General features: G+C 37.9%; 1 protein-coding gene across 4 annotated transcripts in view; it reads right to left on the bottom strand.

Annotated features, from left to right (window-relative positions):
* The window catches only part of PARG (poly(ADP-ribose) glycohydrolase), a 113,068-nt gene that overhangs the window by 77,327 nt on the left and 20,073 nt on the right, over positions 1-15,668 (bottom strand). For 3 of the 4 annotated variants that reach the window (XM_082423479.1, XM_082423476.1, XM_082423478.1), the window contains exon 7: positions 15,251-15,325. The exons of the other annotated variant lie outside the window; for it this stretch is intronic. In XM_082423479.1, the coding sequence (XP_082279605.1) occupies positions 15,251-15,325 (75 nt within the window). The remainder of the gene's footprint in view (positions 1-15,250; positions 15,326-15,668) is intronic. 4 annotated transcript variants of the gene reach the window in all.

Genomic DNA, 15,668 nt, shown 5'->3' with positions numbered 1-15,668 from the left:
AAGATTTGAGTGAGCCCAGCATTAAGTGGTATTTAAAGCTCTTGGCACTATGTTAAGTGCCAAGGAGTAACTAGATTTAAAAAGGAGACTACAGTTGACCCTTGAACAACACAGGAGTTAGAGGCACCGACCCTCCGCACAGCCGAAAACCTGCATATAATTTATACTTGGCCCTGTGTATCCACAGTTCCCTCATATCCATGGTTCTGGAATAGTACCTGTCCCTCAACTTTTTACCTTGCCTGAAGGAGTTTTTCCTCTTGGCAGTTCCTCCTTCTCAAGTAGAACCTGTCAGAATGAAGAGGAGGAGCTCTTTTTCTCCTCAGCCCCCACCGCTAATTCCTTCAGATTCAACCAACTGTGGATCGCGCAGCACTGTAGCACTTACTATTGAAAAAAATACACGTATCAGTGGACCCACGCAGTTCAAACCCATGTTGTTCAAGGGTCAAATGTGCAGGTACCAGGCCAGGCAGGAAAAGATAGGAAGGCAGGAAAGAGCCAATAGGTCACAACTGTTTTGCAAGGTGTGTTCCATGGGACATTAGCTACAAGGGAAATCGTAAGCCGTTACACAGAAGGGGGCTTTGTTTATAAACAAGTTTGGGGAAAATGTTTAGTTAACCAAAACTAAGCAGATTTCTTCACTATAAGACTCCTCAGAACTATTCCCAGTAGGAGGACATAACGTGTAGCAAACTAACTTGACCATTCAACCCTTTATTTAAAAGTATCAGAACAACACAACCTGGAAAACAGTGGCCCAGAAGAAAAGGGATGGAAGCAGTAGCCTTAAAAACAGAAAGTGCTATAGGAATAAGTGAGTAGAAAACTAAGAGGCTATGGTAGGAAAGAAGTGCAGAACTAATGATGTTAGAGAAGGAACTGGCCCAGGGCATAACCAGATCCAATTTGTGATCACAGGTTAATACAGTAGAGAGTCTCACATATAGGTTTGAGTCAGACTAGTTCATAGGTCATCAACATGATTACCAACCGAACAAAGGCTGTTGGATGTTGGTAGGTACCCTCCCTAAGTCAGTGCTTTTAATGATGCCAGATCTAAGGCCACAGGCCACTAAAGCCACCTTTTTTTAAGAGTATTTTTCCCAGGCTCCTCTTCTTTCTACTTATTATTCAAATCTTTGACCTTTTCAGGCCTCCCTAGATTTAGTTAATTGGTTTCTAGGACAATTCTGTCCCTTAACTGAACAATTTCCAGCTGACCTAATGTTTGGGCAGTATGTTTGACTGACTCAGTTCCTCTCTAGGTGCTAAGTCAAAGGCTAGCTCTGATGGCATGCACCACAGGGCACAGATAAGAAGAGACCCACCTCAGCCCAGCTCTACAGGTATCAGCCTGGGTTTTCACAGATCTAGGTCATGGCCAAACAATTCAACAATGGACAGGAATCAGCAGTGGGGGCTGTGGAGAAAAACAACTCCTCCTCTTCATTCCAGCAAGTTCCACTAGAGAAGGAAAAACTGCCAATAGGAAAAGCTCCTTTAGCCAAGGTAAAAAGTTGAGGAACAGGCACTCTTCAAGGAGAGGTTTAAGAAAGATGGTACAGTAGAGCAGTACTCAAACTTTCACATCTATCAGAATTAGCTAGGGGATTGTTAAAGCAAAGATGGCTGGGCCTCACCCCCAGAGTTTCTAATTTGCAAGGTTCAAGGTAGGGCAGGAGAATTTACATTTCTAACAAGTTCCCAGGTGATGCTGCTGGTTCAGGGACCAAACCTCGAGAACCACTGCAGAAGAGCAGGGTTTCCGGACCTAGGCACTACTGACCTTTTGGGTTGCAAAATTCTTTGTTACCAGGAGTGTCATCCTGTTCGCTGTAGGATGTTTACTGGCATCCATGCCCTCTACCCACCAGAAGCCAGTAGCACCTCCCCCCCGGCTGTGAGAATCAAAAATGTCTCCAGACCTTGCCAAAGGTCCCCTGGGAAGCAGAATAACTCACGGATGAGAACTACCACAACAGATTATAGTCATTAAGAGCTAAGACTCTGGAGTGAGTGGCACCTGGGTTGAAATCCTCGCTTCATCACTTGAACAAATTACTTAAACTCTCTAAGCCTTGAATTTTTAGTTGTTCATTTGTAAAATACAGTGTCTATATAATGGGGTATTTGTGAGAATCAAATGAGATAAAATATACTGCTTACACTGTACTTAGTACATAGTAAAGCTCTCAATAATAAGCCCCACCACTGTCTCTACCACAGATAACCAAGTAGGATGTCGCATCAAACACTGAGGAGATTATCTACAAGGTGAACTTTGTAGAAGGGGTAAGTCCAGGAGGAGACAGGGTTAAGCCTGGAATGGATAAGGGTTTGCATGTGACGTGAAGATAAAATGGTCTGCAGCTTAAGCAGTAGGCCAGGAAAAAGGAAAGGGTTAAAAAGGGAGCCAAAAGTCAACCATGGGGAAAGAGGCTATTTATACGGCTGCTCAACCCAATGTGCTGTGACAGTAAGTATTTTTAAATTCCACTCCCAATGGAAGAAGATGCTCTGGTTCTATAGATAGAATGTTCTGTCCCCCCAAAATTCGTATGCTGAAACCTATTCCTCCAATGTGGTAGTATTTGGAGGTGGGGCCTTGGGGTGATTAGGTCATGAAGGTGAGGCCATCTTAAATGGGATTTAGTGCCCTTATAAAAGAGACCTCAGAGAGCTTTCTTGCTCCTTCTACCTTGTGAGGACCCAGCAAGAAGACAGCCATCTACGAATCAGGAAGCAGGTCCTCACCAGACTCTGAATCTGCCAACACCTTGATCTTGAACTTGCCAGCGTCCAGAACAGTGAGAAATAAATCAACCACCCAGTCTGTTCTGTTAAAACAGCCTGAATGGATTCAGACACCTTGTTTATATCTGAGCTGGGCTTCCCAGGGCTAAGGCGGATTAGACCAATAGCATAGCTGGGGAGTCCATTTGAAAATATTCCATATTTCACTATGCTGGAAATGGTTCTTCTTGCAGAAAATGTCTTTTTGTAGTGCTTTTCATGTAATCAAAGAGCAACTGAGGCAACAAGGTACTATGCCACTCAGCTTACTAAAAAGTTCTTTAACACTATAAAGAATAATTGCTCAGACAGCTTAGACTCTGACTGCCCCGTGCAGTTAATCATTACTTGTCATTACCACAGCAATAAATCACGGGTAAGTATTTTTCATAATTAGAGCCAAAAGTAAAATGTGGAAAGAGCTACTGGCTCAGTCCTCTGGAGATGCAGCCACCACGCGGCTACCAAGGCACTAATGGTGTACCACTCCCTGCATCACGAGGACAATGGACCCAATTCAGTGGACCTATTTAGTCTTTACTACCGAGTTTACTGCACTGTTTGAACAGGCTACACATGGAAACAGTATATAAATTTGAAAAACAGATTTATATTGTTTTTATTTCCTCTTACTATTTTTATCTTCAGGTAATATATATTACGAAAATCCTTCTAGTGTTAAATATGAGATCTTACATGTGGATAAAAGTGTTACGAGGAGCTTAACCGAAAGGAATACAGAATTTATTTTTAATGACTAGGAGCATAAGATGAGTAAATAATCTGAGAAGTAATCTAACAGGAATTATAAATCAAGGCATGGTGTCAAATTGCATTAAAAAAAAGAAAACAGCTCAGAGCTAGTTGATAGAGATATAAATCACAGGAGAGATTAGAACATGAAATTATTATCACCCCTCCAACAGAGTAGATTTCTAGATAATGAAATCAATGACACAGCAACATTTAAAAGTAATGGCTTCCATAGCTATTTGAACGGAGTAGGTAGGGTTGGAGTTACAGGACATTAATGTACTAGATTAATTTCATTATTAGAATACAGGAGGAATTCTACTAAATAAATTTTCACTTTGGGATGTCTATAATTTCCATCCTCCTTGTCCTCCACACACATAAATACAACACAGTGTTTCACAAACACATAATAACAACTCTTAATTTCATCAATGATCTAGGGCAGGGAGGGCTCAACTAAAACTAATTATCCATTATACCTCAGCAAATTTATAAAGCAAGGTGCCTAGTTCCAATTGGAGCAATTAATTCTATGAGAGGTGCACTATTTAAAATAAATCATGAATGAGACCCTCAACATATGCTCCAACCCAAAGGATACATTAACCAAACCAAGGAGGAAGTCCACATATTTCATACAAATCTAAAATTTAATATTTTGCTGACTCTGATTAGCTTTCTTTTGGCTCCTACAGTTCTCATGAATTAAATCAAGTCAAGCTGTAAAAGCAATGCAGACCTTATTGATTCTAGAGACTGTGAGTCACTAAGGGAAGAAGTCCAAAAAGGTTAAATTTCCACTGAACTCCAAATCAGAGGTTCAAAATCTAGAGGAATAAAGACATTAGCTGTAGTCCTGTGAAACATTCAAGGCTTCTTTCATTTGATTAGGAACTTGCTACAGGCTCTTTACGACAAAAATAACAAGGATACTTTAAATCTTTTAAGTTTTGAAGAAAGGTCCAGAAATAGATTCGTTATGAAGAATTCCACTTGGAACTGGAAGCTAAGGAGTAATGTGTTTATATACATTCAGAAACTTACTTCTGCACTATTAAAAAAAAAAAAAAAGCCTATTGTGAAAGCCCACAATTTTTACTGGTTATTGGTTAATGACATTTGTTCCGATTTGAAACAGTGGTTAACAACATGTTGCCTTACCTCAGCTTTTCCAAAACTAGTCTAAAAAACACTAATGTTCCATGAAACGTTTATAGAGATTGTGGTGGCGGGGGGGGGGGTGGGGGTGAGGGAATGGAGAGAGAAAAAAGAAAAAAATCCTCTAATCTTTTTGTTCTAAAATTTTTTTCTTATATATATGTGTATATATACATTATATGTGTATATATATGTGTATATATACATATATACATATACATACATATACATATATATACATATACATTCTTATATATATGTATATATACATTTTTTGGCTGTGTTGGGTCTTTGTTGCTGCACGTTTCTCTAGTTGCTGTGAGCAGGGGCTACTCTTCGTTGTGGTGTGCGGGCTTCTCCTTCTGTGGTGCGCGAGGACTTCAGTAGCTGTGGCACGTGGCTCAGTAGTTGTGGCTTGCCGGCTCTAGAGCGCAGGCTCAGTAGTTGTGGCGCACGGGCTTAGTTGCTCTGCGGCATGTGGGATCTTCCCGGACCAGGGACCAAACCCGTGTCCCCTGCATTGGCAGGTGGATTCTTAACCACTGTGGTTAAGAGCACCTAGAGCCTGCGTGCACCTAGAGCCTGTGCTCCGCAACAAGAGAAGCCACCGCAGTGAGAAGCCAGTGCACCGCTGCAAAGAATAGCCCCCGCTCGCCTCAACTAGAGAAAACGCCAGGTATAGCAACGAAGACCCAGTGCAGCCAAAAATAAAATAAACAAAATAAATAAATTTTAAAAAATATTTTAACATACAAAAAAGTACTAAGTACATTCGATATAGTTAATATTAGATAAGCTGCCCATAATAGTATGGCACGCACCAGAAGGCCAGGAAGTCTGAAAGACACCACTTACGTATGAATGCACATATGATGCCCAAGTGATGCATAAAGATACAACTATTGTGTTTTATGCTATTTAATGACAGGTGACTTACACTATGATTTTTGCCTAATAATTTCAATATATTATATTTTAACTTTTTATCCCATAATAAAGATATGAGTCAAAATAATTCCTTCTAGCCATTACTTTATATACGTGAGATAACTTTCTTGGTAATCCATTTTAATACAAGCTTATATTTGTTTTCCCTGAGTTTCTATTGTTCTGTCAATAATGATAATTTTTAGGGTTTCCCATGGTCACATGAGTTCAAAAATGTCATTTTAGTTAAACATGGCTATAACAGCACACGTCTCAATTTTGGGGACAAAGAATTCTGATATACGTGTTTTTTAAATGTAAAACTACACAAAAAGAACTCTGAAGGGAAAGATGACTTAGGCATAATAGTTTGCTCCACTTAGTGTGCATCCTTCAAAGCCCAATATGACACCTATTTACCTTTTAAAATTAAGTAGTACATAAGCAAGAACGCAAGTTCATTACTGATAGATTTACACACCCTCATTTACAGGAAAAGAGGCTTTACACAAACTTTCTCTGACAAGTCACAGGACATGAGCAGACAGGACAATACTCACTCAATATTTTAATACTACAGCAAAGGCAAGAGATGCACAATTACTGAGTTGCCATAAAGAATTTACTGTGTACGTATGACTTGAGGTATAAACTTCATGCTGTATTTATTTTTTAAAAAATAGTGGCTTCCAAAGAGGAATTTATTTCTAGCCTAACCACAACAACAAAACCTTTGAACTTTAAAGTTTAAATTTTTCCATTTTTAAATTTTTAAAATTCCTGGTCTGGGAAGATCCCACATGCCGCGGAGCAACTAGGCCCGTGAGCCACAACTACTGAGCCTGCGCATCTGGAGCCTGTGCTCCGCAACAAGAGAGGCCGCGATAGTGAGAGGCCCGCGCACCGCGATGAAGAGTGGCCCCCGCTCGCCGCAACTAGAGAAAGCCCTCGCACAGAAACGAAGACCCAACACAGCCAAAATTAAATTAATTAATTATTTAATTAATTTTAAAAAAACAAACCAACCTGATTTTGTTATTTATGGCAGCCTTTATGGATAAACTAACTAACGTAAGTGAGGAAATAAGAGACTTATTCATTCCTATCTTTTCTATTCCAGACATAAAACTAAACATGGAAAGGAAGCTGAAATAGTCACCAAAAACCTTAGGTTTCCTTTCAACAACTATTCCATTTACTGAAAAAGTTCACTATACAAACCAATTTTAGAATTTAAAGTTCTTTATTTTGAATTGACAATTACATTTATTGTGAAATATATGTTCAAAAAGTACACAAAATATATATGGATGGCCTAATGAACAATTATAAGGCAAACATCCATTTTTTAACTAGCATCCAAGTCCAGAAATAGAAGCCAGGATCACAGAAACAGAAGTAACCACTCATAATGTACGCCATCCCCACACCCCTCTTCCATCACTATGGCCATGATGTGCTATGTAAATTTCACAAGTTAATTCACTGAGAATGAAAAGAAATAGTGCCACAGTTGTTGTAAGAGGGAAGTATTTAAAATACGTCTAAAATGTATTAATAGAGAAACTTTCTTAATATATAGGACATTTTGTTAAACTTTCCTGTGAAAAATGTGAGCAATAAGTGTATCGATTCAGTTAGAATACGAATTATAGAAGTGTTTGCATTTAATTTTGTGGAACACCACCCAGGAGGGCCATAAAACACAGATTATTTGTTCCTAGCACTTCCAACAGCTGGCAGGGAGGAAAACTAATATTAGCATTCAAGATGCAAAAAACACTAAATAACGGCCATTTCAACTCAGTAGCACCTAAATATTTAACTATAAATTACAAAATAACAGGTTGATTTCTGTGATCTTTGCTGGTCTCTGAAAAAATTTTTTAAAAAGCTTAGGCAATACTCCTTGCTTTTATCCTAAATAAGGATGCTCAAAGGATTACCAGGATTGTGGGTCTCTTACTTCTTGCTCTAAATAGTAGCATTTCGGTAATAACTGTAACATGGAATCACACTAAATGACTGTTGATACTAACACCTCCTGTTCTAAAGTAGTATGGATTACAAAATCTATTATTCACACAACCAGCCAAAGCAAGGTTTTAAGGAGATAAATGTTAACAGCCTCCAAATCAACTTAACTGTAAAATATTAAAATTGATATGCTGTTAAATTTAAACTTCATTTTTTTCCTAGCAAAACAAGTTACTCAGAGCTGGGTGTGACATTTAAGTAAAGACTTCCCAAATACTGTTAACAAGCAACATTTAAGAGCCCTTTTTAAAGAAGCATTCTTACTCCAAAATGTGGACACAGACAATGCAAAGCAAATAGAATTCATTTATAATTTAAAACCTAGCCAAACAACTGCTTCCCTTGCACTAAAGATCTCTTTTTACTCCTCCAATCCCACCACATATGTATCTAATACTTACTTCTCAATAACCCCTGTAATCCTGGGCAATGTTATCCCTGTGGGCTGTGACATGGTAAAGTTCTATATTAATACCTTTGGAGATTTGAAGGACAGAAAAACACACAACTGTATTAAATATCCAAGGTCTACTGTTAAGTACATTGACAATGTACAAACAACAGACAGTCATAGGGAAGAACACCCTTAAATCTCTAGACACGCTTTACACAAAGAGACTTCCTTAAATCTCTAACACTGGAATGGCTAAGCAAATGACATATCATTTGATGGAATATTATGCAACCATTAAGACTAAAAATGATAAAGCTATGAAACACAGGTTTATAATATATCATAAAATATTTTAAATATACTTTTATATCTAGATATAACTATAAAAAATAGAGAGAGACAAAAACTTGAAGAAAACAATAAGAAATGAATATTTGGTACAACTGTGAGGACTCCCCCAACCCTCCCGTATGTTTACAAAGTAAATAAAAACCAGAAGGTCAAAAATGCAATGACTCCTCTCTCTAGAGAACTATAAAGCTATCGTCAGCACCTTGGTAATCACCTCGTATTTATGATCTACACTAAACACACCAAAACTTGCTATATATTACTCTTACAGGAATGCTTCTGGGCAAGGTCACCAGATAAAAGGGAAACAAGGTCCTGTCTGTGTAGAGTGATTAAGAAGAGAGGAAAAAACGACTACTTTACCTCATAGCAAGGTGACAGGGGTATTTTAACCAATGGCATGTTTTACTGCCATCACAAGGTATCAAATGTACCTACCAAAATTAACAACTGTAACTAGTTTAAGGCACAAAAATTACAGAACGCAAATAGACCATCTATATACTATAACTTAAGTGACAAAGATTTTATCAGTTTGGTCAACCTTTCATGGCATCAAAAATTACATCTCTTTAAGAGTGAAAGACATCTGGATACAAAGATATTCTGATATAGCCATAAGGCTTCCATTACTTTATGCCTACCTTTAAACATCATATGGTTCAAAAGCTCAATAAGGTAACCCTGAAATTGACTGTTCCTGCCTCAAGATGCAGAATTAGTATGGATTCTATTAATATGATTATAGAAATTACCTTTCACAGCTAACTTTTTTCAGAAATTAATAAGCTGACCCTAAAACTCACATGAAAGCACAAAAGATCCAAAACTGCCAAAACAAATTAGAAAAAGAACAAAGCTGGAGGACTCATACTTCCCAATTTAAAACTTACTACAAAGCTACAGTAGTCAAGATTGTGTGGAAGTGGCATAAAGACAGACATATAGAGCAGTGGAATAGAATTGAGAGGCCAGAAATAAACCCGCATATGTATGGTCAATTGGTTTTTGCAGGATGCCAAGACAATTAAATAGGGATAGAAGTCTTTTCCACAAATGGTGCTGGGACAACCAGATATCCATCCACATGAAAAATTATGAAATCAGACCTCTATCTCACATCGTATGTGAAAATTAACACAAAATGGCTATTCACAAGCAAAAAAATAAAACTTGACCCCTAATTCACACCATATACAAAAATCAATTCAAAATAAGTCATGAACCTAAAAGTAAGAGCTAAAACCATAAAATTCTTAGAAGAAAACACAGGAGTAAATGTTTGCAACCTTGGATTAGCTTCTTAGATATGACACCAAAAATAGAAAAAATTAATTTAGACTTCATCAAAATTAAAAACTTTTGTGCTTCACAAGACACCACCAGACGGAGAGAATGGACTTGAGGACACAGGGAGGGGGAAGGGTAAACTGGGACGAAGTGAGAGAGTGGCAATATAGACTACCAAATGTAAAATAGATAGCTAGTGGGAAGCAGCTGCATAGCACAGGGAGATCAGCTCAGTGCTTTGTGACCACCTAGAGGGGTGGGATAGGGAGGGCAGGAGGGAGACGCCAAGAGGGAGGAGATATGGGGATATATGTATATGTACAGCTGATTCACTTTGTTATAAAGCAGCAACTAACACACCATTGTAAAGCAATTTTACTCCAATAAAGATGTTAAAAAAAATTTTTTTTTAATTAACAACAAAAAAAAAGCCATCTGACAGGCAAAGACTTTAAAGCCTGACAATATCAACCAAGCATTGGCCAGGGTGTGAAAAATAAAGTACAACTAACTATCTTGGAGAGTTCTTTGTCGATACCCAGGGAACCTCCAACATGCCTGCCCTACCCTGCAGCCTATCACAAGGGCACAAAGAGAGCCATAGGCTGTGTCCATCACAGCACTGCTTGTGACAGCAAAACATTAGAAACTCCCCAACATCCAGCAGTAGGGGCACAGGAAGGTAAGCTATTCATACAAGGAATCTAATCAGCATTAAAATGAGACAATTCTGTATATATTCAGAATCGTTAGATCCCAACAACATACTGATGAGTAAAAATAAAGCAAGTTACAGAATATTATGTACACTATGATACCATAATCCATCATTTGAAACACAGAAAACACTGCTATCTCTTGTTAGTGGATATGTAGTGAAAATGTAGAAAAAAAAAAAAAACTGCCAAATCAGATGCCACACTTAGCACAATGCTGCCTTCAATGAAGAAGAAAGGGAAAAGAACTTGCAGAGAGAAACAAAGGAGTTTTTAACTATATATATTATTTTTCATTAAAATATTTGGCAGAAACATATCATATCATGATGTTTAAATGTATTAACTCTAGAAGGTGAGTGATAAAAAATAGCCAGGTATCAGGCACTGATCTATGCTTTGCATACATTACATCATTTAACCCTCACTACAACTCTGAGGGAAATGCACTATTTACCCCCATTTCCCAATGGGGAAACTGATGCACTGAGAGGATGCCTCAGGTTACCCACCCAGGATCCAAACCCAGGACATGTGGACCCCTATCTGTGCTCCTAACCACTCTAGAATCCTATCTCTCTGGAATGGACATGGAGGCACATTGCAAATCTTCCTGATGTTTACGTATGTTCAAACAATGTAATTACAGAAGAAGAGGGAGAAGTGCTACAAGAAAGAGATTTCCAAAGCCCCTGTGTGATGGTTCATTTTGTTTCAACCTGGCTGGGCCACAGTGGCCAGATATTTGATCAGACATTCTCCTGGACGTTCCTGTGAGGATGTTCTACATTTAAATCAATGGATGAGATTTACATTTAAATCAATGGACTCTGAGTAAGGCAGAGTGCCCTCCATAAGGTGGATGGGCCTCATCCAATCAGCTGAAGGCCTGGACAGAACGAAAGGCTGACCTACCTCAGCAAGAGCGAATTCTGCCAGCGGGCTGCCTTTGGACATCATCTGCAACCTCAGCTCATCCCTGGGTCTCCAGCCTGCCAGCCCACCCTGCAGATTTTAGACTTGCCAGCCCCCATAATTGTGTGAACCAATTCCTCCTTAAAATCTTCCTCTCTCTCTCCCCCACATATATATATAGTTGATAGATAGATATAGATAGATAAATATATCTCTCTCCCATTGGTGCTGTTTCCCTGACTAACACACCTTCCCTCCAGCTCTTGCCCTATGGCGACTGCTGATGGACAGATGGAACAAGGCCTGTCTGGGCTGCTCCTATTCCCTGCTGTTTGGAGTCTTGAGAGAAAGAACCACAAGAAGCCACTAATTATCAGAACATCATACTCCAAGGTAGCTATTGTTAGTCCCATTTTATGGGAAGAAAACTGAGGCTCAGAAAAGCTAAAGAACTTCCCAACGGCTCCCATCAGGCAAGGGACAAAGTGCTTTTATGCTCAAATCTCACATCTTTCCCTAAAGCGTATGGCAAGGGCCAAGATAGTGGGTGCGCCTTGGCTCTGCCAGCAATCAAACACAAATGGGGTAAATGCCAGGGAACCTAAGAGTAATTGAGCAATTGAGCAGACACTGAATTAAGACAATATACAGGAATGTATAATTATGGGGCATAGCTCATGTTATACTATGGAGAAATAAGATGATAAGGGCTTCCACGACAGCAAGCAAAAGAAATATTGGAATACAAGGTCCTATCTGATCTAAGAAAACCCTAAATAAATGAAGACCCATACCATCCTTATGGAGAGGAATATATAGTATTACGTAGATGTAACATCTTTTCCAATTTATCTGCATATTTAATGCAATTCTACTCAAGAGTCCAACAGGATTTTTATGGACACCAACAGGCTGATTCTAAAATTTACATGAAAGAATAAAGAATAGCCCATACACTTGTGAGAAAGAAGACTGATGAGGAGAGGATCGTTTTACCAGATATCAAGAATTATTATGAAGCTATAGCAATTAAGACATTGTGGCACTACTGCAGTAATAGACAAATTAACCAGAAGAGAATACAAAGCTCTGAAACAGACTGTTGTTTCAGGTGATTGTTTGGGGGTAGCAAAAACCCAAGGTTACACAGCTTTGAGACTAAGAACCATAATACTCATTTCTAATTCTATGCTCTTTTTTCCACCAGTAGTTCTCAAAGCATGGTCTCTGAACCAATAGCAGCACCACCTAGGAACTATTAGAAATGCAAACTCTCAGGTCTCATCCCAGACCCACTGAATCAGAAAACTTGGAGAGGATGGTGGGCAGCTACCTTTTTAATAAGCCCTCCAGGATTCAGACACACAATAAATCTGAGAGCCACTGCTTATATCATGCTGCCTCACGGATACTTTGTGAAATAATCAAAACACTACTGGAAAAAAGGGAGTGGTGGTGTTATTCATAACACTGTCGATTTCATTTTCACATTTTCAGGTTCTTCCTTATTTGTAACTCAAATAAGGGTTCACAATAATCTTAATGTTTGATTCCTGACCATGTAATTAAACAACCACTTTCTTCTGGATTACCACCAGCAATCCTAGAGGACAGACTGATCTTCAGTAACGTCACAGGAAATGAAGTAACAAGAACACTGGAACATCACTAGTTAAAAATGCTCAGAGAATGAAGAGTCTAACTTAGATGTGTTGTGTGCGTGGGCAGGGAGTGAGAGAAGGAATCAGAAACATCAGTTTTTATTAACTCAAACCGTTACTTCTAGATAATATTCTCATGACCTTGGTAACCATGAAAACCAATATGACTGCCCCATCTCCTGTTGAAATCCAGTCCATAACTACTTACAGAGCACACACGATAAATAAGGCATTGTATAGATGCTACACGAAACACAAAGCTATGAAAGATACAGTCTCTACCCCAAGAAACTTTTGACATACCAGAGGATGTCAACATTTCATCTAGAATAAAGCAAAGCAAAGAGAGGGAGTGCCACAAGATAAATTTTAAAATTTGTCATGGAAATTCAAAGAAAGGTGACGTCTCATTTTGGAGGGAGTAGACAGGAAAATGTTAGTCTCGGGAGATAGAACTTCAATACAGAAAAGTGGAGGAAGCATATCAGTCTCTAATTACAGAGAAAATGAGCAGCAAGTAGGAGGGGAGGGTATGTGCAGAGGGATATCAGACTGTGATCGCAGGCAATAGTGGAAAGAACACTGATTGGGTTACACTGTCCTACCAGGGACAAACTATGTCACTTTGGGCAAGAAAGTTCATTTCTAAATCATAACTACTCATTTACGATAGGAATAATAATTATTATCTTATTTATCTCACAGTTATTTATCTGAAAAAAAGACCAGAGAGGGAAAGGCCACAATTAAAAAAAACACAGGACATGTTTAAAGTTCAATAATTATTCTCTATTAGGTAAGTTAAAGTTGTGTAATATTGAAAATATTTCAATTCAAAATGTTTCCATTTCAAAAATCACTTTCAGTTTCTATTATTAGTAAATGAAGCATATATAACATGGATAATTAAACTGTGGGCAGAAAAATCAAATTATAAAAAAACTTTTAAACAGATTGTATATGAAAGTATCATTCTTTGGGAAGGCTTACATACCTAGCAAAAGTATACTGGCAGTTTCTTCTAAAACTAAAAATACATTTATCAAACAATTCAACAATCGTACTCTTGGGGATTTATCCCAGAGAAATAAAAACTTATGTTTATGCAAAAAACTGTATACAAAAGTTCACAGCAGCTTTAGTTTTAACAGCTAAAAACTGGAAACAACTCAAATGTCCTGAAATGCATTTACAGTTAAATTATGATACATCGATATCACAGAACACTACTCAGCAATAAAAAGGAACCAAAAGGCAATTTGAAAAGGTTACAAACTATAACCTTTATGAAGTAACAAAATTATGCACATGGAGAACAGATTAGTGGTTGCCAGAAGTTAGGAAGGAGTTGGTGTGGCTATAATGGGCAGCACCAGTGAGCACTGTGGTGATGGAGCAGTTCTGTATCTTGACTGTGGTGGTGGTTACATGAAGCCACAGTTACATAACTACACACACAAATGAGTACAGGTATAACTGGTAAAATCTAAGTAAGGTCTTGTGTCAGTTTTCTAGTTTTGATACTGTATTATACTTATTTAAGCAATCAACATTGGGGAAGATAGGATGAAGTGTGCATGGGACCTTCCCTGTACATTTCTTTACCATTTCTTGTGAATCTATCATTGTATCAAAATAAAACTTTTTTTTTTTAAAGGTATACTGCCAGTTTTTCAAAATGGATGATACCTATTCTCCTAACAGTACTATCAAAGTGGTATTCTTACCCATTGCTGATAGCATACTAAACTGCTACAGTCCCCTGAGGAAAATGATTTTACAGCATAAATCCAGGGCCATAAAGGTTTTGTGCCTTTTGACCTAGCCATCTAACTTCTGGGAATCACCTAAAGAAACAATATTAAATTTGGGAAAACATATACATGTATTTATTCACATACATATATAAAGATGTTACTACAGTGTAACTGAGAATGGAGTAAAACTTATGCAACCTAGATGTCTCAGAATATGGGAATCATTAAATTCTCAAAATCTAGACATGAAATACTATGCAGCCATTTGATAATACTGAAAATGGTACAACAATACAACAGAAAATGCATATCATGAGAGACTAAAGCAAAATTCAAAATTAGCTGCATATAAAATAACAGGAAATATTTCTCACAAAAATAAATGATGATTATGGTGTTAGTGTGACAGAATTATGCATATTTTTCTCAAACTTTTCCATTAGAGTTGTCATATTAGTTTCATAGTTTAAGAAATAAGCATACTTCTACCTTATCCCAGAAATCAACCAAAGCTGTAAAGTCCCATTTCTTAGAATATGCCACATTGTATTTCAGAATAGCATCCTATGGAAAAAGCATAAACAAAATGTCATGATATAGTAAAGTGAATTATTTATGACCAGCCTGTCTCCTTTATGAACTATTTCCAGTATATTTCTTAATGTTGGGCAAGCTTCTCCTACCATTAGCTACTCCACGTCAGTAACTATGAAAAAAAAACTGCATACTAATTTATTATTCACTTAAGAAAAATGAGATTAGAAAGCTCAAGTAACAGAGGGAAAAACATAATTACTCTAAAACATGCCCTCTAAACAGAGGCGGTATAATCCAAGTGGACAAAAATTGGATCTGAGGGATAAAAAAAGTAAATATTACAGTGACTTTTGGTCTTCAACAGGGTCAC

The sequence above is a fragment of the Balaenoptera physalus genome (assembly GCF_965194825.1).
Source record: "Balaenoptera physalus genome assembly, chromosome: 14".
NCBI lineage: Eukaryota > Metazoa > Chordata > Mammalia > Artiodactyla > Balaenopteridae > Balaenoptera > Balaenoptera physalus.
Note: the sequence above shows the minus strand (reverse complement) of the source record. Positions and strands in the feature narration are given on the sequence as shown.